The 26,198-nt window shown below is 42.1% G+C and overlaps 2 protein-coding genes across 2 annotated transcripts; both read left to right on the top strand.

Moving 5' to 3' along the window:
- The first annotated feature begins 20 nt into the window (after window positions 1–20).
- On the top strand, window positions 21–4,691 carry tmbim4 (transmembrane BAX inhibitor motif containing 4). Its single transcript, XM_070992534.1, has 7 exons — window positions 21–198; window positions 692–800; window positions 1,312–1,417; window positions 2,223–2,256; window positions 2,343–2,460; window positions 2,558–2,603; window positions 3,177–4,691. The coding sequence occupies exons 1-7, from the start codon at window positions 108–110 to the stop codon at window positions 3,381–3,383; spliced, it is 711 nt and encodes a 236-aa protein (XP_070848635.1). The 5' UTR covers window positions 21–107; the 3' UTR covers window positions 3,384–4,691.
- Window positions 4,692–9,878: 5,187 nt separating this feature from the next.
- On the top strand, window positions 9,879–26,157 carry lemd3 (LEM domain containing 3). The gene is made up of 13 exons (XM_070992172.1): window positions 9,879–11,246; window positions 13,390–13,430; window positions 14,279–14,348; window positions 16,530–16,603; window positions 17,050–17,129; window positions 17,282–17,427; window positions 19,176–19,277; window positions 20,149–20,251; window positions 20,416–20,594; window positions 21,008–21,089; window positions 21,184–21,289; window positions 21,389–21,467; window positions 23,404–26,157. Exons 1-13 carry the CDS (start codon window positions 9,908–9,910, stop codon window positions 23,580–23,582), a joined length of 2,580 nt encoding a protein of 859 aa, XP_070848273.1. The 5' UTR covers window positions 9,879–9,907; the 3' UTR covers window positions 23,583–26,157.
- The last annotated feature ends 41 nt before the right edge of the window (window positions 26,158–26,198 follow it).

Raw genomic sequence — 26,198 nt, 5'->3', positions numbered from 1 at the left:
GTAGATGACGTCTTCACGGCAGTCCTTCCGTATTCTTCAGGCTCCACAGTAACTACATTTCTTTACATCGCTTGTTAGCTGAGGAAACGACCCACTAACACGACAGAATGAGTAGTGAAACATACCCCAGGTCTTCCATTGAAGACGACTTCAACTATGGCACAAATGTTGCCACAGCCAGTGTCCAGATACGAATGGGTAAGTAAAATAATGTTTGGCTCGTAATGTAAACAGCAGCTGGCGGCTGAAGCTAACGCTAGTCAGTATTTATTACTGCAAAGATCACGAGGACTGCCTCCACTGTATTGTTATACGAATCGTTAATCACCAGTTATTACCTCGGTTGCAAGCTCGTTGGTTGGATAACACTGGTTAAATCATAACGTTAGCTACTAGCTTAGTTAAACCATTACATAACAATGATAACGAAGTTACCTGACGTTGTTGGTTTGAAGCCCCACCTGTGTCACTGACTTAAACGAACTGCTCATATATATGTTAGCATTCCTCCAACATACCCAGCTGTTTGTACATAAATACATAAATAACTGTCACCTCCAGTTCAGATTGAGCTAGCTGTTCCCTTAGAGCAAGCTGATAGTGTTTTCCAAGCTATGTGTGCACATCCAGCTGAGGGTTCAGCTCACTGATGCTGTAATGCTGTGTCTCCACTGCTCTCCTTGTTTTTCAGACTTCCTAAGGAAGGTGTACACCCTTCTGAGCTTGCAGATCATTCTGACCACAGCCACGTCCGCCCTCTTCATGTTCTCTCAAACCATCAAGGAGTTTGTCCATGCCAGGTGAGGATGGTCTGATTATCGTCTAACCAAGGTACAAACGCCCAGTGTCAGGATGAGAAGTGACAGCCTCATGACCCTCTTAACATTGAAAGCTTGGGGAATCATGACCTCTTCCTGAATTAACTTGTCCTTCTGTGTTCGTAACAGCCTTCCAAAAAGTGAATGATCTTATTTATTTTTGGAAAGTGACCATTTTCTTCTTCCGATAAGCCATTAAGGAAACCGCTCTATTTCTTTGGACATTTTCTAAAGGTCTGTGGTGCTGACCGTGACAACTCATAACAATGCACATTATCTGCTGAACAGCAACTAATATCCAAAATGCAAACATATACATGTTAAAGGTTTGTTTCATTTCCAGTGATATCAAACAGTGCAGATTTTGTCAGATTGTGGGATATCTGTACTGAGGTGCTACCTCATACCAGTAGGGTTGAATTTATAATGAATGTCTCCAAACATTCACACTTATTTGTGTCGTCCTGTTTTGCCTGTCTGATTTCTTTCTCAGTCCTGCTGTGGTTCTGGTTTCGGCTCTGGGCTCTCTGGTTCTCCTGCTGGCCTTGGCCATGTACAGACACCAACATCCAGTCAACCTCTACCTGCTCATCGCATTCGTAAGTGAATAGTTCATTGTTCATTATCTCACTGGCTCATTGTTAGGGAGCTTAACATTTAGAACATCTGTGAAGCTGGAGCATGACAGTAAAGCCTACTAGCACTGTTGCAAATGTATATTTATCCATCTATTTCCATACATACATTTTCATTTTGTGATGCTAGAGTAGCTGCTCAGTGGGGCTGTCAAAATTGGTCAAAAATGACGTTTGGTTAGTTCTCCTAAAAAATTAAAAACAGGCATAGCTTCTAACCATTTGAATCTATTTTTGAGCATAATGTCTTAAGAGGGCAAATGAGAGACATACTACTTATAAAGCTATTTTGATTTTGACATAAGACATGTCCTTTAAAATATCTACATAGCTACTCATTACAAAATAGATCAAATAAAGTCCTGTACCATGTTATTGAATTATTTGCTCTGCTGGACCTACATTTCATTTTCAATCAATCAAAGTGACATAGTGTTCAGAGTTTCCAGTTGGTGCTGGTCCACGTGTTCTGAGAGATTTCAACGTCTCAGAAAAATTCTGGTTTGTAGGCCCTATTTTCCAAGTGTGTCCAAGTGACTAATGGGGACAGCAGTTTGTGAAATTGGTCTAGTATTGAGTGCGAGTGCTGCAGTCGGCATCCACAAACCGCGCTGCAATGTAATCCTCCGGGTGTTTGCGCACCATCAGTGTATGTCCACTACAGAGAGAGAGGGTGGAGACGAGAAGCAGGGCAAAGCAGCATGTAGAGCCGGACTTTAGGACCTGTAGACTTAAACACACTTGAACAGATTGTTTGTGTTGTTTTCAGACTCTGCTGGAAGCAGTTTCTGTGGCCACAGCTTGTAAGTAACTTTTGATGAAGTCTGTCAGTTCCCATCCTTTGAGCCTGTTGAGGATTGTCTTGACTGCAGAGGTTTTCTCTCCACAGTGACATTCTATGAGTACTCCACCGTGCTGCAAGCCCTGTTCCTGACCTGTGCTGTGTTTGCTGGACTGACAGCATACACCTTCCAGTCCAAGAGAGACTTCAGCAAAATGGGAGCAGGGTGAGTGTCTCATGACTGTCTCCTCAGTGGTGTTATCAGTGCTGCTGTATTTGTCCTCTCGAGGGACTCACAGTATCTGATCTGTTTATCCTTCCAGACTGTTCGCCTGCCTGTGGATCCTCATCATTGCGAGCTTCATGAGGGTAAGTGGAACTTACATTCATGTGTCTTTTTCATATGAAAGAAATAAAAGGAGAGAAAATCCCAGTCAGAAGGAGAGAGATCAAAGCAATTAAGAAGCCTGCAGAGACAAAATAGCAGTCCAGGTGCGTGTTGCTACAGGTGAATTATGATCCAGGAAGACTAGTGTGAGGAACAGATCCATGTTTGCCAGATAATGTTGCAGAAGGCCAGGTTCAGTATATTTTAATGGACAGCTGTGTTTTCTGCCCTCTGCGTCATGGCTCCAATGGCATCAACAAAATGGCCTCCTTGAAATGAATGAGGAAGCTGTGTGTGTTTTTGAAGTCAGTCAGCAAGCGGCCAAAAAAATGGAAAAGAAGAAAGAGGAGATGAGCAAATAGAGAGAAAATAGAGAGAAAGAGATTCAGCAAAGCACAGAAAAAGAAATTAAAGTCAGAAATCGAAAAAAGAAAGAAAACAAACAAAAGAAAGAGAAACCATGTCGCATAAAGAAACTGAAACAAAGACGTAATGTCAGAAAAAACAGCCTTCAGCCTCATCTGCTCTTCATGCCACCTCTGGTCTCCCTGCAGTTCTTCTTCAACAGTGACAGCACAGAGCTGGTGCTGGCTGGAGCCGGGGCTCTGGTCTTCTGCGGTTTCATCATCTACGACACCAACCTGCTGATGAAGCAGCTGTCTCCCGAGGAGCACATCCTGGCCTCCATCAACCTCTACCTGGACATCGTCAACCTCTTCCTGCACATCCTGCGTGTCCTCGACTCGCTGAAGAAGCACTGAACGCTGCAGTACAGCTTCACACTGCTCCGTTCAGCTCTGATAGCTTGTCGTCACTCCAGCAGCCTCACTGGAAACCCACAGATTGTGCTGTGATTGCCTTGTGTTCATGTGAATGTTACTGTCCTGAAGTCCACCAAAAATTGGGACTTAAAGAGAAATCTTCCTAAATGGAAAAAAAACAGTGTGTACTTGGTGTACTCTCTCTACAGGTAGCTGTACTATGTGCTTGTGTCTCTTTCACTCAACTATTTTATATGAAGTTAATTCGATCTATATCAGGTATCTTTTATTTTTTCTGAAACCAAAATGTGTGCAATGAGGACACAGCTCGGTGAGTTAAAGGTGCACTACCTGATCTGATATACAGCCCACTAGCACCCCCAACTGGCCTAATTGGATCTTAACTCTGCATTTTTGGTCTCAGTCAGACTTTTGCCAGCAAACGAATCCTCATTTGGTGGACGGTGTAGGTGAGATTGAGTCAAAGTACACTACAATGGAGCTCTATGGCACAGAGAAATCACATGTGTCAGGCTTGGTTTTGATCTCTTCACGGGGTTTGTTAATGATAATAAGATGAATATATCATCTCACCAGCCTTATCCTTAAAAATCCTGAGATGTATCTATATATATTATGCACTGTATATATTGTGTTATAGTGAAACTTCAGTTTAGTGCACTGATCTCTGGAAATGAGTCATAGATTTGTGATGCACACGTTCTGGCCTGGAGGGAGTTTTTGGTATTGACAAAACATTAACATTAAGAGTGAGCTGGTAGGACTTGATAAGAGGTACGAGTGGACGTGAACAAATTAGCGAGTGGGTTTTTCAAAGTATATTTTTCCAGCAGTATCTCTCACTGGGCTTTCAGATCTATCATTCCACCAGTTTATTCTCAGACTAAATTTATGGTTGAATGTTTTCAGTGTTGTCAAAAATGAGTGTTTTATATTCCATCAGTGAGCTGTCCTGAGTATCACTGCACCCCTCTCATGTTCTGCATCTGTCAATGATGTACAATAGCAAGAAGATGGCTCATTGTATGCTCATTTTGATAAAGTGCATGCCTGGTTTTGTGAATATATTTTTATGGTGTAAATGTAACTGTACAGTTTTTGGGATCAAGAGCTGAACCTGGGAAACATGAAGTGCTGAAGTTAGTGAAGACTTAAGAGAAGTGCAATGCGATTCTGTCCTTTGAGATACTCAACCATCAGGATATGGGTAAATATGAAGGCATTTGCTTTAACTGTTCTCAAGAAATGATTTTAATAAAAAGGACCACATGCAATGTTTATCTGAAAGTCTATGAAGTTGACTCATATGTCTGTCTGTTGGTCTGTCGAGTGGCGTTGGTAGGGTCTCTTGGTCTCTCTTAATAGATTAGTGGTTCTCAAAGTGAGGTCCAGGGACCAACAGAGGTCCCTGAAAGCCCAGGCCTACCAGCAATTGTTGTTGTAAATAAGTGGCCGGGGACCCCTAGTGGCTGGGGGCTCCAGCAAATGCCTGGCTTGCCTGAACGCAAGCCCTGCCCCTGGGTCTGTCATGGTGTTTTGTTGATTAGTTCCTTTTTACATTGATTTTTTTGTGTTTGATTTGTTGGGATTCTGCTGGAACATCTTTTAGATACACGTACAACAGCAGAAACAAATGGCTTTATTGTCAGAAATAGCTTTTGATTCTCACTCCTGAGTCTGCAAACCATGGATGTATCCTGTTATCCTAAGAGGATATGGACAGTTTACCAACAGACTGAAAACTATGAAATACTGAGTGAATGGGCAGCATATTTTCTAACTGGATATGTCATGTTTTATTTGTATTTAATTGAAATCAATTTGTGGAGATTCTGCCAATCAGAAATCTTACATTGGAGTTTGAGGGTCAGTCTGTATGCAGTGAAAGTGCTTGTTTCTTACTTGTTTAATGAGGCACTCCAAGACGACATGTCGGGGTGTGAGAGAAGGAATGAAGTGGTAAGCTCCACTGCTCTTATCACAGTTTGGTATTTCTGCATGATTGGTATAAAACAAAAAGGCAATTATCTTCAATTCATTAATAGAAAGTAACACATCACTGCAAATGTTTAGTGTATCTGAATGAAAGCTTAATTACGTTGAAAAAATATACAATTTGTCCCCTCTGTTGTCTTGAAATGCTCAAAAATGTAATTCAGTTGTGCACTTTAGAATATCTATGGACACCTTTCCTTCTGGTTTACTTCAGTGCACAGCGGACATGTTGGTTATCACACACCTTTCTGTGCAGACAGGCTGGCAGGAGGTGTTAGTCCCCTAGACTAGACTTCAACAGGCCATGAAAGGTTTGCAATAACATGCCTGAATGCTGTCCTGCCTGACATGAGATAAACATCATTGAACGGTTTCACAGTGGCTGGTGGTGTTTCTGATTAAGGGTAAAGCACCTGTTCCTCAAAAGAGTTGCCTGCACACCATCTTGCATATTCTACTGACCTGTCTGCCCTTGACCCATGTGTGGAGTACTGGCAACCTGTAAACACTGAATATACAACACTCAAGGTATATGTAGTATTGACAGGTACACTGTCAATACTACATATATGTAAGTGTCATTCAGGACAATCTGTAGAATAGTACATATTAAATGCAGCGTGAAGGCCCAAACTGGGCAAAACATGTGGATGTTAATGTCTGCAGGAATGTGTCCATAGCCCTGTGATCCACAGAAGACAAGCAGTTCTAGATAATGTATGGATGGAATCTATCACACTGTGTCAAGTCGTCTGAGCGATGCACTAGAGCACAGAATAATACATGCCTGCAAACTGTGCCATCCATTATCCATTACATCTTGTGCAATTTTTACTTTGGTGTATATTTTTCAACTGTGCAGTAGTACAAACACTGTATTTGTTATCCATATTGGCAACAGTGTTTTTATAAACTGCACATATTATACATAGAATAAATGATGAATAATTGTATATATAAATAGACTTGTGCAATTCAATGCTCTTTTTATGCAACAGTGCTTCTCAAGTGCAGTTCCACATATAGCATCGGTAGTTTTTCATAAGAATAATTGCAACAGTATTTTTATGGGCTGTAGTATTTTTATGGCAATTAGTGTTTTTAGAATCTGTACATAATATACATACATATACATAGTTGATTTTTCATTCTTTATCCTGTATGATTTTTATCTTGACCGTTATATGCCATTGTTTTTGCCTATTTTTTAATACTTTGCTGGCTGTAACAACTTCATTTCTCCAGTGTGGGATCACTTATCATATCTCTTATCTACCATCAACAAGTCTACTCAGACAAAATAAAGCATAAATGATTGCCCACTGTTTGCACTGCTCAGTGAAAAAATTCTTGAACAAATTCTTGTTGGAATGCTTCCCACCACAGCAATGTTGTTTATTCTCCTCCAGACCCATCCAGGCTTTTAGTGCATAGTATTCCATGGTCAGTCCACACGCAGCAGCAGCAACAACAACAACAACAACAACAACAACAATAATAATTCTTATTGTCAATAATACAGATATTTCATTATTGATATTCACGATTATATGCTGCTTGTTCAACTTTTTGAATTACAGATGTCTTTGTATACCTGGTGTCCTTTATTATTGTAATGTTATGTTTTAACCAAAACATATGGTGAGGCCTCCTTTTACCATTACGGCCTGCGCTTGTGGAACAGCTTGCCTGAGGACCTGAGGAAAACAGAGAATGTGGACATTTTAAAAGCAAACTCAAGGCTTACCTTTTTAGTCTGGCCTTTAACTAAATCTTATTTATTATTTTTAACCTTTTAGCCTGGTTCTCTGAATTTTTATTTATTTATTTATCTTTTTAGACTGGTTGTTAATTGAATCTTATTTATTTGATTATTTTTTACCTTTTAGTCTGGTCTTTAATTGATTTTTTTAATGATTTTTTATGATTTATCTCTCTGGTGTTTCCTCACTTCAAAGTGGCGAGTGTGGGATAGCGTTTCCTCAGTTTTCCTCAGTTTTCAGTTTTTCTTAATTTCCTCAGTGTTTTTAAAGTTGTGTGTGTGTGTGTGTGTGTATGTGTGTGTGTGTGTGCGTGTGTGTGCGTGCGTATGTACGTATGTGTATCTCTTGTGTCTATTATTTGTTGTTTTGCTTTTATGTAAAACACTTTAGGCTGCTCCTTTGTATGAAAAGTGCTCTATAAATAAAGTTTGATTGATTGATTGATTGATTGATTGATTGATTGATTGATTGATTGATTGATTGATTGATTGAATGTTAATGTAAATGACATCTTAATTTCCCCAGTGTGGGTTCAATAAAGTCTTATCTTATCATTGGTTTTTTGCACTGTACATGTTGTCCTGTGCTTTGGACAAGCAACATACTGCAAAAAATAATCATGAATGACTCCATGTCCTCAAGGACCACAAGAAGTCAATGGGATTTTGCTGGAGAAAGCTGTGATGCCCCAAAGAGTCTTTCCCATCATTCACATAAAATGTCTGCAAAAGAGAAATGAATACTTCTGAATGCACTGGTGGATGAGGTAGGTACAGTGTGTCACAGTAAAAGTACTCATTGTGCAGCAGAATAACCTCTGTCATTGTTACATTATACCTGACATATCATTTGAATGTATAATCGTCATTATTATTTCATTTTATCATCGTCTACTGCTGTTGCATTAAAATCAAATGAGCGCTTTAACGTTGGAGCTGCTGGCACCTCAGCATTATTACAATGTTCCCATAATGCTGCTGACCATAAAACAAGAGATTTATCGTGCTATGAAAACTGAATTTAATTAATGACGCTGACAATAATGCTCTTTGTGTACAGTTATGAGTAGAGTCCTAGTGACAGAGATGTATGTGTAGAATGTCCAGGCTGTCTCCCAGGCAAAAGAGTAATGTTGAAGAACTTGAACCGGCACCAACCATCCTGCTTTGCTATAAATTGATGGTTGGAGGAAAAAATTCATCTGTAAACCATGGAGAGACATGTAGGCTCTCAGAGGCTTCTGTAGCCACTCAGCCATGTTTGGTATCCCCTAGTTCCTAACTGTGTCCTTGCATCCCTTACAAATCCATTCCATAGGAATGTGTTTCTGTTGTGAAGGAGACCTGTGGGAAATGTGCAGGTATTGTGCAGTTGGTACAAGCTGTCCTGCAAGAAGTTTTGAGATGTCCTGCTGGACAGCTGACTGTCTTGTCATGCAGGACATCTATAGAGGATCCGATCCTGTAGAGTATGACGATCCTGCACGGTACCTGGAGGATTCTGATATGGACTGCTTAATTCTCGTGGGGACTTATCCTATAGGACAATCTTGTTCTATCATTTAAAGGTGTTTTGAAATGAGAGATGGATCACAGCTCATTACTTTTGAAACCAATAAGTGAGCAATAACAAACCTCTAGGACCAAATTCAATAACATCAAGCTGTACCTGTTGAAGTGCCAGCAAGTTAAAAATAACTCATGTTTACATGAACATAACAAGAGAACAGAAACAAATACATCAAATTGCATCTGATCCAGTGTGACATTATGGAGAGCCTTGAGCTCATACAAAACATGCTGGAATGTATTTATGAAGGCTGTTTGTCTCTCACACGATGAAAATCCAATGCTGTAATGTAATGTAAAGAAAGACTTGTTGATGCTCCAGATCTGCAGAACCGTCAACTGTTCTGTGACAACAAACACTCACAGGAGCATGGATGTTCATTCTTGACCTGGAAATAATATTTGAAAAAAAAAACAAAAAAAACAAAACAAAACAAAAAAACAAAACAAAAAAAACCCCCTCTTAGCTTAAGGCTCACTCACTAGCTTTCAACTAAAGCTCACAGTCTTCATCTGAGGATAGATTTGCTCATTTCTCTTGGAGAAATAGTTCATTTGTCATGATATAACTGAAGGTTTTGGGATGATTGTAGCCTGTCTGCTCAGAGATGCTCTCTGGTGTTCAGCAAAGCCCTTCTCTGACGTGATGTTCCCTTGTATCTAAAAATGTGATAATACAATATCCCTTTTTTGCATCTTTTCTTTATCTCTCATGCCGGAGCTCAACATACTCCAAATTCAATCATGAATACAAATGCATGGGAGAACTTCTCTTCATTTGATGAGAATAGGACATTTTTTATGCCTTTTCCCGTCGATACATACATGTGGACTAATTTCCCTTATACTGCAGAAATGATTCATAATATGTGTATTGATACATTTATGGCATTTTATATCTGTACCATTTTCAAAGAAGATAGACTCTGATTTTTAAACCCTTGCTGCTTAGAGTCAGCAGCTGTAAAACCACACCAGGAGAAGCATCTATTATCTTCTGACGTTCTTTATAAGTAGTGGAAGACGTTTTAGATCCAAGAAATTCCTCCTAACTAAAAGGTGCGCGTTGTCGTTTCTAAACAGCTTGCACCCGATTTTGAACGCAGCCCAGTTGGTCCGCTGCCACTTCACCCCTACGTCATTTCCGTTACACAACCTTCTCCGAGTTTTGTCCAAGATGGCGTCAACGCAGTTAACAGATGAGGAGCTTTTCTCCGAACTGAAGCGCTTTGGTTTCACTCCAGGCCCCGTAACTGAAAACACCCGTCCGGTATATTTGAAGAAATTGAAGAAGCTTCGCGAAGAACAACAGCAGCGGGGCTCCAGAGTAGGTAAAACCCGTAGCAGCGGGGCCATCAACAGCACCACTGGCGGCGGCAACACGGCGGGATCCAGGCCAGCCAGCCATGACGTCACGCACCTGAGCTCTAGCAGGAGACCGGGCCGGAAGTCCTCCGTCCTCGGCTTTAGCTCTGACGAGTCTGACGCTGAAACTCCATTGAAAAGAAAGGGCCTCAATCACAGCGGCAGGACAGACCGAAGCTCTGGTCTTCAACAACAACCGAAGATAAGACCCGTTACAACACCGAGTGTGGCCATCAAGAGTCAGTTTGTCGCTACGAGTCCGCTGAATAGCAACAATTCTTCCCCGGATCCGGACGGACAGAGAAGTGTCTCGCTGGGCTGGGGAGTTCGTGCCAGATCCAGCCCTGAGGCGGAAGGGAGGGATTACGACGAATCGGGGGACGAGGACGATTATGAGGGGGGAACGGAGAACTCTCGCTCTTTAAATGGTTGTGGGGCGTCTCACTTGAACACTAGTAAGCTAGCCGGGGATTACTCAGACTCGGACGAGGAAGAGGTTGGGGGTCATGGTGCCGCAGACCGACAGCGGGATAGGTTGCAGCCCAGACGGAGCCACCCGCGAGCGGCGTTCCCTTCCCACGTAGTCGGCCGAGGGTCTCAGACGGGAGGGGCAGCCAGAGAGGTTAACCCGCCCGAGAGTCTAAACATGGTGGGAAGCCGTAGGGAGGAGGGGGGAGAAGACGAGGCAAAGAGAGGGGAATCGGACTCATCGGGAGGCTTGCAGAGCCACAACTTTCCCAGGAAGTCCATCTACGTGTCCCTCTCAGAGAACCATGGAGGAGAGACCGTCAAAAACAACCACGTCGACGGGGATCACGGAGCCTCCAGAAGCAGCAGCTCTAATAGGTTCAGCATCGGTTTGAGACCGCGCTTCTCCAACTACAGCAGCCTGTCCCAGACCTACAGGGGCAACCACTCCAACCACGCTCCCAACCACTCATACAGCCAGGCACTGCTGAAGCAGAAGGTGTCTGTCCCGGAGGACGAGCTGCTCCAGCAATTCAAAAGGGAAGAGGTGGCCTCGTCTGGCAGCTTTAGCGCTCACTACCTGTCCATGTTCCTGCTCACTGCAGCCTGCCTCTTCTTTCTGCTGCTGGGCCTCATGTACCTCAGGATGAGGGGCTCTGGATCCTCTGAGGTGGATGGAGTCAGTAAGTATATGACCAGATGTGCTATTGAAGCTTTTGATTGTTGAGTGGCATTTTAAATTCAGTGTTAAGTAGATTGTATCCCCATGTGGCATGTTAGTGGGTTTTTGTTTGTATGTTTATTTATTTTTTGTTCAAACAGTCATCAGCTCTGTGGTGATTGATGGTAATTGAAAGAATGATACACAGTGTACACAGAGCTGCTGAATACAGCATTATGGCAAAAAGCCTTAGAAGCTTAGAAGAAATATACAGCATTTTGGTTTTTCTGCACAAATGCTAAAACAATTGTGCAACTGTCCCAAATAGCTATGAACTGTCACTACTGCCACTAAGCAGAACTCAGACATGCACTGTGTTTATTAGTTCCAACACAGACTGGCTACACTTGCTCATTAGCTCGCACTGCTTGTGTTCACTGACAAGAGACAAAGTAGAATCCACACACTGTTCTCCAGATTTTCGATCTATCCCCCCGCAGGTACCATCACAAGATTTACTTTGTAATAGCCAGCTAGCCATCTGACGGGAACGTAATCCAAACCCTCTGAGATACATTGGTGCAAACGTTGGTTCAATTCTGCCTCCAAACAGACCCTAGATGCTTGTTTCTGCCGTGTTTGTGATCAAGCAAATAACTTTTCAGCAGTCTCCAGGCAGTGGCTCAGTGTTGGCCCAAACTTTCATGAGCCGTCCTTGATTTATGAAGGATACAAACGTCCAGACTTCCCTGAGTGGACTGAAAGGATGTGCTCCCAGTAGGTCTGTGACTGCTGAGGGTTGCCAAAATCTGCAGTTCATCAAGTAGAGAAAAATGATAATTCACACATAACTAAAACAAGTATTAGGACTGATGAATTAATTCATGTTAGGATAGCAGTTCTTTTACAATAATTTCACAGATACCAAGATATGTCATGCAGGCACACATGGGCGCCCCTCATGCGCGTATGGGTGACGTGATACACACTCCTGGCAGTGGTGTCAGACTACTGATCCACAGGTGGTGATAATATGCCAACAAAAACAAAGTTTGGTGTGAAACAAATAAACCCACTTTATTCATTTCCACATTTGTACTAATTTGACAATAAAGTCGTATTTTTTTTAAATCAAAAAAATTAAATGGGGGGGGGGTCATTAATCTATTAAATGCCCTAAAACCTGATAATTGATCTGTTGTCACATTGTTGGTCATTCAGGTCAACCCTCCCTGCATAACCTATTCCTTGGTTTTCACTCAGATCACAAGAAGACAGATTTTCCCATTTATGGAAAGTATTGTCTAGCTGTGCACCATGTAATTACAGTCTTATTTTAAGTTCTGCTAGAAACTTGTACCACCATGCAGTACAGTGGAGGTGAGAGGAATTTTGATTGTAGCAGAAATATCTACACACAACACACACACACACACACACACAAAGAGACAGAGATGCAGAGCGTCTAAAGCATTACTGTGGATTACAATGGATTTCAGCTCCTCTTTGACACAGTGTCAGCAGTTAAAAATGGCACATTTCTCACAGGTATCTACAGGACTGTAGGTTGGCGTTACATTACACAGAGGTTTCTGTTTTCACGGTCACTTGGTGTGTAACCAGTGGTATTATTCTTCACTGTGTTATGAGCCTTGTCAGCATTACATTTCCATAATGGGGTTTAAAATGTTGTGGTGTTGAATTGTTCTTGAATAGTGTGTGTGAATATAATGTATGTCAATAGGTGGGGTTTGCAGGGAAAGTGGGGTTTACATTTTCCATCTGAGTGTTAAAAGTTTCGTACCAGTGTAAAAATATGTTTCAGCTTAAAAAAGTTATCTTCCTGCTCCATACTGTATAATTCAGCTTACAGTACTTTGTTACTGTGATTATGGTCAATGTAGTGAAATGGCAGTGCTCCAACTGGCTGGCTGATGTGGTGAGGTTTCAGGGCTTGAGTTTCATGTGCACTGACTCATGTGTTATGTGATGTCTGAACTTCACTCACAGTCCACAGTCTCCAAACATGCCATCTTATTGTAAAAGACAAATTTTTTCCCTTCCACTAATCAAGCCTGTGCCTTTTACGACGTGGTGGTTCACAGTGGGGTTTGACTCTGTGTTGTTTCTGTCTCTTGACTCTATCTCTTTCTCTTTTGTTGCAGTTAAGAGCCACCCTTTTGGCAGCGAGTTTGACTCTACTTATGTAAGTAGATATTTTCCTCTGACCCCATCTTTTAGTTCTGTGTACAGCAAAGTGGTGTAGTAAAGTTTTTGGTCAATATATAGAGTACAGGAAGTACTTTGTACACTTGGAATGGGCTGGAATGAGATTGGAAATAGTGAACGTGAGCACAAGTTGTGCCATGGAAATGAATTGAACTCGCTCTCGTGGCTGTACTGAAGTGAACTGACGCAGATACAGCGATACCCTTCAACCCTCCCATCTTTGATCGCCTGGAAAGCTAGAGGGTACCAACTGTCTTACTACCAGCAACATATCATATTAGCTCCCACTAATTGTTAATTCTTTGAGGAAGTTGATAAAAGGCCATAACCTTGTCTGTTGCCTGTCTAAAGTGCTCTCTACTATTTGTACTTAAAGATCATTTGTGATGGAAGCTCCACTAACATCTGTACAGCTGCAACTGAAAGAGTTTTTGTATTTTCAACACGTCCATCAGAGTAATGATCACATCATGTCAGTGTCAGAGTCACATTCTGCCTGTTGAGCTTATGTATCTAATCAAATCTTAAATTTAAGCTTCTAAACTTACCCTCTGCATTTCCACAAAGAAGCTTGTGAAATACAAGGTGTGCCACATTCATTATCTTAAATAAGTAGAAGCATCAGATCAGATTCAGCGTCAGCAGGATGTCCAGTGTTAAAGGACTCAGATTGGGACCAGAAACCAGGACATCCCAGCTAGAATGTAGTATGTAGCCTCCCTCTGGGTTTTCAGGTTGAACTTGAGCGTCGTCAGATGGGTCTACAAATGATAAAATGCAAAATCTTATGGTATCACATGTTCACTAAGTATTTGTTGTTTGCAGGACAAGGCGGAGAAGGACCTGATCCTGAAGCTGCTGCTCAATCTGCACAACCACCTGGCTCATATTGCAGGTAGCTATTAACTCTCTGCACTGTGTCCACCGACTGTGCGAGTCAGTTCAAACTAAGGAGCTATGAAGATATATGTTTGGGTAAAGTTGCTGAGTATTCGCTCTTTGCTTGGTTGAGAGTAGGATTCATAGGTTATTTAAAGGTATGTTGCATCACAAGAGGCAGATGGAGCATGTCAGTGGGCCCACAAGCTGATACCCAACGCAGGGACAAATGATAGGTATCATTTAAGAGGAAAGTGGACCTGATCGTTGACACATTTGACTGTATGTTCACTACTTTGATAGCTCACACAAGGTCCAGACTAGGGCTTGGTGATAAAACGATAACGATATGTCTCGCGATAGACACGTAACCAAGATCAATAAAAAATGCGTTCGATAAAACATTTGATAATTTTTTTCTTTGTTGTAAGAAACAGTTGCGAACCATGGTTGATTACATGAACAAAGGCACTCGCTCTCAGGTAACCGAGCAACGTAGGGAGTAATCGCTGATCAGTGGGAGTGACACACTAACACGCCAATCACGTAACAGTATCAAGTTCGGTTGCACCATCTCGTTGTCTTGTATTTGATGCTTCGCAAGGAGTGAGATGAGAAATAGAAAGTGAGCGCTGCAGCGAGCAAAGAAATTGTTGATAAAACAGGGAAAGTCAGCTCGCCAGTATGGAGTTTTTTGGAAGTCGGACCGTAGTCAGACCAATGTGGTCTGTAACTTATGCAAGACTGTCGTCCCCACCAAGACCAGCAATACCACAAACTTATTTAACCACCTTAGCGACGCTCACTCTTTGGAGCGCAGCCGTATTTGCCAACGTCCGCCAACCGCAGCACCACCGCACAAGCAGCAGACCACCATGCAGAGGTATCTGCTTCAGTGCCTGATGACAAATCATCTAAAAGGCACGAAGACGTAACTGAGGCAGCGGCATATCATATAGCTAAAGACATGCTTCACTGAGCACTGAGGAGAAGCCAGGTTCTAAACATCTGTTACACATGCTTTTTTTTTGTTAACACACAACAAAAATATAATTGAATAGTTCATGTATGTTTAGAGTAAGAAGAGTGACTAAAGTTGTTCATATGTCTAGGCTGGTTTTATAGCTCAGTCAATCTTATTGTACTGTCTGTCATGTTTGTGTGAAGATATCAAGTCTACCTCAGTTTCTGCTATGTTTCCAAAACACTGCACATATCTGAAAACATTTTATTCAGCAGAAGGTGAATCAGCTTGTGAACTTTCTGCACTAAACCTGCAGAAAAAAAGTTCTCAGGTTTCTCTCTGTTTACATTTTTACACTTTTTTTACATTTATTATTTGAGTGTTTTCCATGGTTGTGTTGACATTTCCTTTCCTTTCTGCCTTGATAGCTGAGGGGGTTATAATCAGAGGAAGGTTAAATTTAAAATAAAAATGTTTAAATTGACTGTATTTTTCTCCTGGTCCTTATTTTAAATAGGTAATAAAAAATATCAATAATTATCGATATCGACCAATATAAAACACTCATATCGTGATACAGTTTTCAGCCATATCGCCCAGCCCTAGTCCAGACAATCTAGGAAATGTTTAAGTGACATATGTCTCATTAGACATAAAGACACAATGAGCATGTTGCTGTTGTCCCAGCTTTTAATGATTACAACCCGGACTGCAATAAAGATGTGACTCTCTAAAAGTGTAAACAGGAACCGAATGCAGTCAGTTCCAAAGAAACTCTGTTTACTGGCAGCAGTTTTACAAAGTGTTCCTGAGCAAATGTAGTAATCTCTGTTATGCAATCATGTGTTCGCAAAGTGGTGAACCTCGTTCCATCCTCACTTGTGATCGACTGAGCCTTTCCAGGATGCTCCTTTCATACCCAATCATGATACTATCACCTGTTACCAATCAACCTGTTTACCTGTGGAATGATCCAAACAGGTGTTTTTGGAGCATTCCACAACTTTCCTAGACTTTAGTTGCTCCTGTCCCAACTGGTTTGACAAATGCTGCTGCATCTAATTCAGAATAAGCAGATATTTACAAAAATCAGTGAAGCTGATGAGGTATGGTACAGATGGAAAGTAAACAGAATCCAGCAGTGTGTAGCTTGGTTTTACACTTACAGTTTGAATGAGTGTCAAACGCACAGTGACGAGCATCTTCAGTGATGGGTTGATATTGTGATTGCAGGCCAACATGACTGTGGTGACCAGCAGCATCCAAACAGGAGTCTGTCCATGGAGGAGGCCTCGACGTATTTACTGGTATGTCCACTGGTCTGTCAGCATCATTACTGAGTTTTTCCAACAAGCAGAGATTTCAGGGTATGTGAGGACTGTGGTTCACAATGGCGCTAAAATTCTTTGAATTCATTATCAGACAGGGTAACTTGAGGCCTTCATAGCTCGAGTGCATTTTCCCCTTTTCCTTTGGATTAGACGTTTCGAGTCCAGTATGAAAGCATGGTATGAGAGAGATGCTGATGTAGAGTGGATAGCAGAAGAGGAGCAGTGTATTTCCTTTCTCTGGAGGGTGGGGCAGCTTTTTAAAGTCGTAAACTTTGGTTTTATCTCTTGCGCAAAGATGATGGATAGTCTTTATCCCAGAGGGAGATTTGATTTCCCAGCCCGGACTTGTTTGCACACAGATTGGTCTAGATCTTTACATCTATGCTGTTCCTCTCATCAGTGCCATGTGTCTTTTGTTTTAGGGTCAGAATCAAGAGTTTGAAAACTTCATTCAGACTTCTCTGGAGTGGATCATCCGGACAGGCCAGGATGTTGGGATAAGGTAATACATGATATATATGAATCCATGGTGATCACAGGCCTTGCATGTGACCTGTGTACTCACTGTGTGTGTGTGTGTGTGTGTGTGTGTGTGTGTGTGTGTGTGTGTGTGTGTGCGTGTGTGCGTGTGTGCGTGCACACGTGCAATTGCAGGCTGACTGGACAGGTCGCAGATGATCCAGTGACCGATGTGTCTGAGATATCTCGGATGGAGTCCACACATCCCAAGATGCCCTTCACGTGCCGCTTCCGCCGAGCTTTCCTCACCGTCATCAGCAGAGTCTTTCTCATCGCAGTTGGTGAGCCGCACAGCATAAACAACAGCAGGCCTGAAACATGGACTCTTACATCACAGTTAATTGTGTTTTCCCAAAGCCCACAATTGATTACCGCAACCTGTTTACAGTCGCACTGCTTGTGTCACTACTGATGACTGAATAATTAAAAGAACACAACAGAGATGAGAACTGTTGACCGACATATACAGCCTGATTTCCTTCTTTAGAATATGTCTTTCATCTTTGACATCAAGAGAAAATAACACTGAAGAAAAAAAGGGTGGAATAAGGATAAAGTCCTGAAGAAATGATACTTCAGGATAGGGATGCACCGATCCGATATTGGTATTGGTATCGGCCCCGATATTGAAGAAAATTCTAGATCAGGTATTGGCGACAATGGGCCCGATACATAGGGGCTGATCTATTCAGTCTAACACTATGCTATAGGCGCTGTGAGGGGCGTCATGCGCAAGCAACACGCAGTGCTGAAGTGCACATGATGTGGACCGCATTGTTTTCAAAATAGAGCAAGTGAAAGGATCGCTGTCTGGAACTTTTTCACACTACCTCAGCCTATAAACTCGACGGCTACTTGCAATACCTGCACAGTAAATGTTCCGAGGGGCGGTGGTAAAACGCCAAGTTATAACACGAGCAACTTAATGAAGCACCTACAGAGATTTCACGCCAGGGAGCACGCTGACTTCATTGAACTGAATAAACAAAAAGGAGGCGGTATGACGCAGCTAACTTTGCAGGAGATGAAGGAAAGAGGTGAAAAATTTAAACCCAACAGTGTGCAGGCAGCAAAAATCACCGAGAGGATGTCCCGTGTCACTTTTAAGTTTAACTGCACGCTGGCTGGATGAGAGTTACGTGCCACACAGTGCAATGCTCAATGCTACACACTTCCGTGGGTCACACACCAGCGACGCGATCGCAGCCACCCTGAAGGAAATGTTTGACGTACGTTGAGTAAAGTCCACGTGATTCTGAGGGACAACGCCAGCAACGTGTGAAAGGCGATGGACAGCATGAGAGTGCGTAGTTTAGGCTGCGTTGCGCATACATTGCGAGTGATGCTGTTGCAAGTGGGAGACAGATTGTTGCACACTTTATATTCCTTTAATATTCCTAAATGCACTGACTGAACCAGTTACACTTGTTATATTTTTTTTACATGTTGTTTGACCAAGCTACAGAAGCTGTTGGTTTAAGATTGTTGTACTGATGCACAGTTATTAAATAAATAACAGTACATTTATATCTGTTTGTTTTTAAAAAAAAACAGGAAAGAAATGTTTAAGTCAAGTCTGATGCACAAAAGAATGATCCCAGTCTTTTCCACACAGTGACATACCGTTTGTCAGGTAATTCAGTGCTGTTTTCCTGAATAGGTATCGGATCAGTATTGGCTGATTACTAAACCTTAGATATCGGTATCCGTATCGGAGGTGAAAAAAGCGGATCGGTGCATCCCTAGTTCAGGACTGACCACTATGGTCAATGATTATTTCGAGAAACGGAGAAAATGTCTTTAATGACACTAGAAGTCACCAAAGCCAGACATGTTGACATCCTACACAGAGACGTCAAAGAGGTTTTGTGAAGTTGTTTGCTAGATGCAGACAAATCACGAACACACTTGTTGATTAAGGGGCTTTTTTAAAATTCATATCCGTATCATATTTTATGATGGGCTTATTTGAGCAGTTTTTCAGCAGAGTTTGAACCTGTGGATGCTGTGTGTGTGTGCTCCTGTGCAGTGGTCGGCTGTGTGTGGAGCGTGGTCTGCTACATGAAGTATCGATGGAGGAGAGAAGAGGAGGAGACCAGGCAGATGTATGACATGGTGGAGAGGATTATCGGTAAGGAAATGGTTGTCACTCTCATCTGTGTGAGTCCAATTACATGGGTTCTTTGCTCAGACTGTATGTCATATAAAGGTGGAAACAAACCTTTTCTAACAAGGTGATTCATATAACACTGTACTGAACATTAGTTTGTCAAATGCACACAGTGTGAAATGTGACATATGACGAGTTAGCAAACTAATGAGGAAAGCTATTGCTTAGAATTTGTAAAAGACATTTTTTACAAGAAGGAGTGAATGAAAATAGATTAATTATAACTCGTCAGTTATCCTGCTCAATTAAGCTACATCCCACACGGTAACAGCTAGCAAGCAGCAGCTAGCAGAAGGTGTTAACTGTCTCCTGTGTGGCCTGCTTTATATGAATATTCTCACTCCAGTGATACAATGAAAGCTTACCTGAAAACTCAGTAGTGCAGTTGTGTTGACGGACGTGTGGACTGTTCGATTGCCCATAAAAGTCAACTCTTTTCATTCATATCTCTCATTTTCTTGGATTTCAGCGATTAAAACAATGACTTTCATGAGGAGATTCTAATTAGCTGAAGTCAGATGACTGATCAGTAGAGTCAGCTGGTTTACTGCTTTTTCTTCCTGTGTTCAAGTTTTTATTTCCGTTGGCATTCCACTTTATTGCACATAACTGTTTTACTGAGTGGAATGTCACAATTCCTTTATCTGTGTAGTTTTATCAGTTAATGCCAATGTCTGGTCTCCATTTCATGTGAATCGCTGCTTTGAAATATATGAAATGAAAACATGTACTGGATGTTTTGGTCTTTTGTGTCAGTTGACTTAATGGATTTGTGCTGTATTCTCTCCTTCAGCTTTAATCTTTCATTCCTCCTAATTATGTTGTTTGTCAGATGTCTTGAGGACCCACAGTGAGGCTTGTCAAGAGAACCAGGACCTTCAGCCCTACCTGCCCATTCCTCATGTCAGAGACTCCCTGGTTCAGCCTCAGGACCGGTCAGTACACAACGCTACAGCACACGCTAATGTGGCTGCATTCATGTTCCAAATGTTGCAGTGATGTTACTTGGCCCATTATCTGTTGTGACTTTTAGGGAGAAGTGACTGACTTTATGTCTATTGACCCATCAATTGAGGAGCTTATGTGTGATATTTTACAGGAAGAAAATGAAGAAGATTTGGGAGAAGGCTGAGAACTTCCTCTCTGCCAACGAGTCAAGGATCCGAACAGAGACTCAGAGGATTGGTGGAGCAGACTTCCTGGTCTGGAGGTGGATTCAGCCTTCGCTCAGTTGTGACAAACTCTCCTCGATGCCCTCCAAAGTCTGGCAGGGAAAAGGTAACACACAAAAAAACATTTCTCCATAGAGCATGTCTTTGCAAAAAGGACTCATCAGAAAGCTGAAAAGGCCAGGGATCATGGGTAAAGAGACATTTAGAACTGATGGGCAGCAGCACTTTATCACTGACAATAGATGGTCCTGTATTCTCGTTGCAATGAACCAAGCATAACCTCCCCTGCGAGTGTGTTCACTGTCTGCAGCAGTTTGTGTGCACATATCCACTTGAGTCGAGCTCTTGGTCGTCTAAACCAAAAAAAGCAAAGTGAACTTGTTGAGTGTTGTTCAGATCCAAGAAAACAGACTCGCTGTGACTCCACTGTTCATGCCAGTTGACACATTAAGTGGACTGTTCTGAACCATCTGTGTGTTCTGACGTAATCATCGGTTGAGTGAGATTGTGTTTCTTCAGCTTTCCCTCTAGATCGGAGGAATTCACCTCCCAACAGCCTGACTCCATGTCTGAAGATCAGAAACATGTTTGATCCAGTCATGTGAGTACCTCTCTTGTTCCATGCGCTGTCAGCGGTTACCAAATCGAGCCTGAATCGACTTCTGCTTTTAACTTCTTTGTGTGTGTGTTTTCAGGGAGGTGGGGGAGAACTGGGACCTAGCCATCCACGAGGCCATCCTGGAGAAGTGCATTGACAATGACGGCATCGTCCACATCGCTGTTGACAAGAACTCACGAGAGGTATGCGCCGTCCCAACGAGCAGTGAGCAAACTTTGATGTCACGCCTCCATTCTGTGACTTGCAGTGATGTCACGACATGCTTCCTGCTTTCTCCACAGGGCTGCGTCTATGTGAAGTGTCTCTCTGCAGAGCACTCAGGGAAAGCCTTCAAGGCACTTCATGGCTCCTGGTTTGATGGTAAATGATACACTTAACACTTTCATTTAGAGCAACAGCACTAAGAGAAGAGAACAAAACAAGGGACTGTGTTTGGGTGGCTGTGTTGCTACATGTACAAAGAGGATGACATACGATCCAGGAAGTCTAGTTGGAATTATTCCTCCATGAGATCTGAAAGCTGATCAGTCTTAATACAGTTTATGTTGCTACGAAACAGGCGGGTGGGTCAGTTCTGTTTGCCCTTGACATTAGTTTTTCCTTAAAAATGGCAGTTTTCCTTACCCAGAACAGCAATATTACGTTGAGCAGCCATTATGTTTGAGCAGTTTTATGAGGCGACACAGTGGTCCAAATGCAGCATAAAGGCAGGGTGATGCTTCCGAATGCACTACATGATGGAGTGAGGAGCATGCTGTCCTTACTAGTGTTGAGACCTAATCTGCAAAGTTTGGTTGTTCATACAAAAAGTGACAGTTACAGCCCCACACACCATGCAGATCACTGTGTGAAGTGGCCATCATTGGCCGTGATTCCAACAATGTATTTTGATATGCGGTTGGAATTACTGGATGGGAAAAGGCAGTATTTGAAGAAAAAAAATCAACAAAATTTAGCAAAAAGGTTTTTACACTTCCTTGAAGTGGTTTTTGCCTTTTTAGAAAATAATTTATCCTTTTGATTTCTGAATAAGTTCTGACATAAGGAACAAGTCACATGATCGATCAGCTGTTTCCACTCTGAAAGAAGAATTAGAGGGTGTTTCCACTGTTGGTGTCTTCCCAGATATTTTCATAGCGTCTCTTCATTTCCTCTGCTAAAAGGCCAAGTCAACTGGTCCTGTCTCTTCCTCTTTAAGTTTTATTGGTGGTTGACATACAGCTTGTACTGCCCCCCTCCAAACCAGCTAATTCACGTTTTCTTTTTTCCACAAACACTAAAGTGTGCGTCAGATCCACTCGACAGTTAGATGGAAACACGACTGTTTTCGACTGTTTTGTTTGTTTCAGTGGTCTTCAGTTTGGCTGGGATGGGATTTCAGATAATGATAACTTCATTTATAAATTAGCTTTCAAACCAAAGTTACAGTGAGCTGTAATAGCAAATAATAAAAGTCAATCAGATTGAAACCGTACAGTTGAATTTGGACATTTACATACATTTAGATTGAAGTTACTAAAACTCATTTTAATCTTCATCTTAAACTGTTTAAAGGCTACTAAGAACTGAATAAGGTAGCTCTGACATTTCACCCTCTTAAAATAGTGATCTTAATAAGGGTTAAATGAGTTTGAATCTATTTGACTATTTAAACCTATGACTATAATATAAAACATAGAAAAAAGAAATACCATCAGTTCAGTGAGTCTTCACAAGAGATACGCTGAGTTTGCCTGTCTGAGATCTCTGAGCAGATGTTGGACCACCTGACAAACACTTCACTTTAAGCACACAGAGTTTGTCAGCCCTCGTTCATACTGACATCGCTGCGCAGTGTTTTGGTGTCTCTTGTTTTGTGGTCGAGTCTCCAGACTTGCAGATGATAAACCTGGACTGTCTGGACTGTGTTTCGTCTTCTCACTTGTAGCAACACACCTACACAGCCCCTCGTGTTATCTTAACAAAGAGTTAAACTCAGCCTGAACTCCTGCTGATGCACATCTTATGATTGAAAAAAGGTATCGTTTCACAGTATCATTAACAGCAGAGATACCAGAGAATTGAGCTGTTCCTCAGTCACCATCTCCATCATCTACCAGATACTTTATGTGGGAGGATTTGGTGAATTTTGGAAGAGCAGTAGAAGGTGACGCTGTGTCAGCGTCCTGCCTGTTGCTTTTGACTCATCAGTTGAGCTCTTGGATGAGTGTTCCTGCCTGGCTCCCTCAGGGGAAACTCTAAACTCTAACGTGTTGTGTTGAAGAGCACAGTAGTGACTGTGACTTTACTTTGACAGGTAAGCTGGTGACTGTGAAGTATCTGCGTTTGGACCGATACCACCAGCGCTTCCCACAGGCCCAGGGCTGCAGCACGCCCCTGAAGGCCTCCAGCCTCCATCTGAACACCACAAGCACCATGAACACTACGCCCCGCCTGCAGCACCGCGGCTCAGCCAACTGTTCGGGCTTCTCATGAGATCAGCATTAGCAGTAGATTTAGCATTCTCCTCTGTGCCCTCCTAGCATGACAGCACCAGGCTGCTGCTGCGCCCTCACTGCTTTATAACGGGGAAGACCTCAGTCTGTGTCATGGGAGAGCTTTTTTTTTCTGTTTGTTTTTCTTTTCTCAACACAGGATCTTTGCAAGAGAAGCTGTTCGGCGGTGCAGTGTTTGTTTTCTGTAATCTTTTTATTAGACATGTCATGGATATAACAAGGAAGCAAAGTTCTTCTGGAATATTTAAGATGTGTGCAGAGACTCTAACCCTCCCTCCTTCTCTTCCACAGTCTAACTGATGCCATGATGGAGTTCATTTGGGCACTGTATGGAAATGGCTGCATGTATCAGAGTATGCCTCTATGTAAGCTTTCAATACAACACAGTGTGGGTGTTAATTTCCTGAAGATGTTCAGTGTACTCCTTGTTATTCTTCTTATTATTATTTAGTCAAGTGAGGAAGGCATGAACAGACTTGTAGAGGCTGTGTTGTAAATACACGTGAATGGTGGCACAAGCTTTATCACATCCTCTGTATTAAAAGCAAACCATAAGCTCACGTTTTCTTGCTGCTCTCTTACCACTGCAGAGTACATCTGGAGCTGGAGGTGAACGCTCCCCGAGGCGTGTGCTGCTGCAGCGTCTCGGGCAGTGTTTGCCTCAGGTTCAGCTGATAGATCAGGGCAACAGGATGTTGACTCAGCCACTGTGTTTGTTGTTTGCTCCATGTATTCCATGTATGGCCTTTTCTTTCCCTTTGTCCTTGATTTTGTTATAGCATACAGCAGTGCTACCAAACTCTCCACTTTTGAGCGATATAACAGAATCAGGGAGTGTACCTTTAACAGTCACCTGCAGCTTTCTTCTCCAGATATAACCCAATATATTCCCAAGTTATTATTATTAGTTATTATTTTTATTATTTACCTTTTTCAAGTTGGGTCATTTTCACTGTTGGTGCGTCCCCTCATTGATTTGTATTTCCAAACCTGAACAAGTGGTGTGTATTGTCAACTCTTTGTGCACGTGTCCAAAAGACCAGAGGTGTTTCCTGCCATGATGGAATCTGACAGTGTCAGCACTGGTCGTTGATCATATCAGCCTCTTGTAATGATGCTACCACTCTTTTTGTCATAAGGTGTCCTGTGGGGATATTGACAGTCTGTAATACCCCCAAATATTCCAACATTGAATTTAGGGATTCCTGTTGCTTGTGTGTTTTTTTTTTTTTTTCCAGAAAATGCTAAAAATCCAGGAGTTGCCAGACATAATTTCATTTTTAATGCAGTGAATTGAAAGTTGGATTCAGTATTTGCAGTGTGAAATTGTACAAATGATGCACATTTCAAGTGTTCAAAACCCGCTGCAGCAGACAACCCAACTGTGCCTTAAATTTGTGCTTTTTTAAGACTGGCACTGCATTACTGGAGAATGTCCTGGATTTAAGACATGTTGAAACAGTTGAAAGGGTGAGTAAGGCCTGCCATAGATGTAGTTTAGGTTGACATCTTCAAATTTGGTGTTTTGTAGCGGTTTCCTTTGATATTAAACCAAATGCTTCTCTATTTATTATTATTTTTTAAAATCAGTCGTGGTGTACTATTTTTATGTCACTAGACCTGTTACACACACCGATCAGCCACAGCGTGAAAACGGCTTGTCGCATACTGTCAGCCCCCCTCATTACGCCCAAACCGCCCTGCCGCATTAAGGCATGGACGCAGGACCTCTGGGGGTTTCTCTGTGGTGGCTGGCGGCAGATCCTTCCAGTCCTGTTAGTTGTGAGGTGGATCCTCCAAGGATCAGACTTGTTCTGGCACTTCCCACGGACACTCGATCGTATTGGGGTCTGGGGACTTTGGGGGTCTGGTCGACACCTTAAACTGCTTGGTCTGCAATGGTATTTGGGTGGGTGATGCTTGTCAGAGTGGCTCCACACCAATGCCAATACCCAGGGTTTCCCAGCTGAACGTTGCATTGTAACAGGGTTCTTCACCTGTCAGCGGTTTGAATGTTGTGGCTGATCTGTTAGTGTGTCGGATTATTTTTTTTCATCAAGACATCGATTCATCTACCTTATATCCGCTTCCAAACAATGTCAGGATGTGTAAATGAAAATAAAGTGAACACTTTCATAAATAAGCCAGTTGATAGTGCATCACTGCAATCTATTTTTGTACGTCTCCAGCAGAATTGTGCACCTGCAGCGTCTCAGCCCACACTGACTGTAATGAGGCTGCATGTAAATGTTGGTTTGATGTGACGGCACGTCTCCAGGCTTGTGCTCCACCTTTACATGCATCCTTCTGGATGCATCCTTTTCCTCTGATGTATTTTATGTAAACACTGTACATTGATATAACTGTAATATGAACTATTATATGCAGCTTTATTTCCATTGCATTGTATGTTTGGAGTTACCAGTATCCCTAACCTGCTAGCCAGAGGGGGGAGGTGTACAATACTACAGACATTTAAAAAGATACAGATGTTTTAATGTAATTTGTCAATTGTACAAACAGCTAAAATTAAAGGTTTATTAGGGGTTTTTAAACCCTTTGTTGTGCTTCTCTGTCATTTGCACACATGGGGCAG

Source organism: Chaetodon trifascialis, chromosome 22, assembly GCF_039877785.1.
Source record: "Chaetodon trifascialis isolate fChaTrf1 chromosome 22, fChaTrf1.hap1, whole genome shotgun sequence".
Classification (NCBI taxonomy): Eukaryota; Metazoa; Chordata; class Actinopteri; order Chaetodontiformes; family Chaetodontidae; genus Chaetodon; species Chaetodon trifascialis.
Note: the sequence above shows the minus strand (reverse complement) of the source record. Positions and strands in the feature narration are given on the sequence as shown.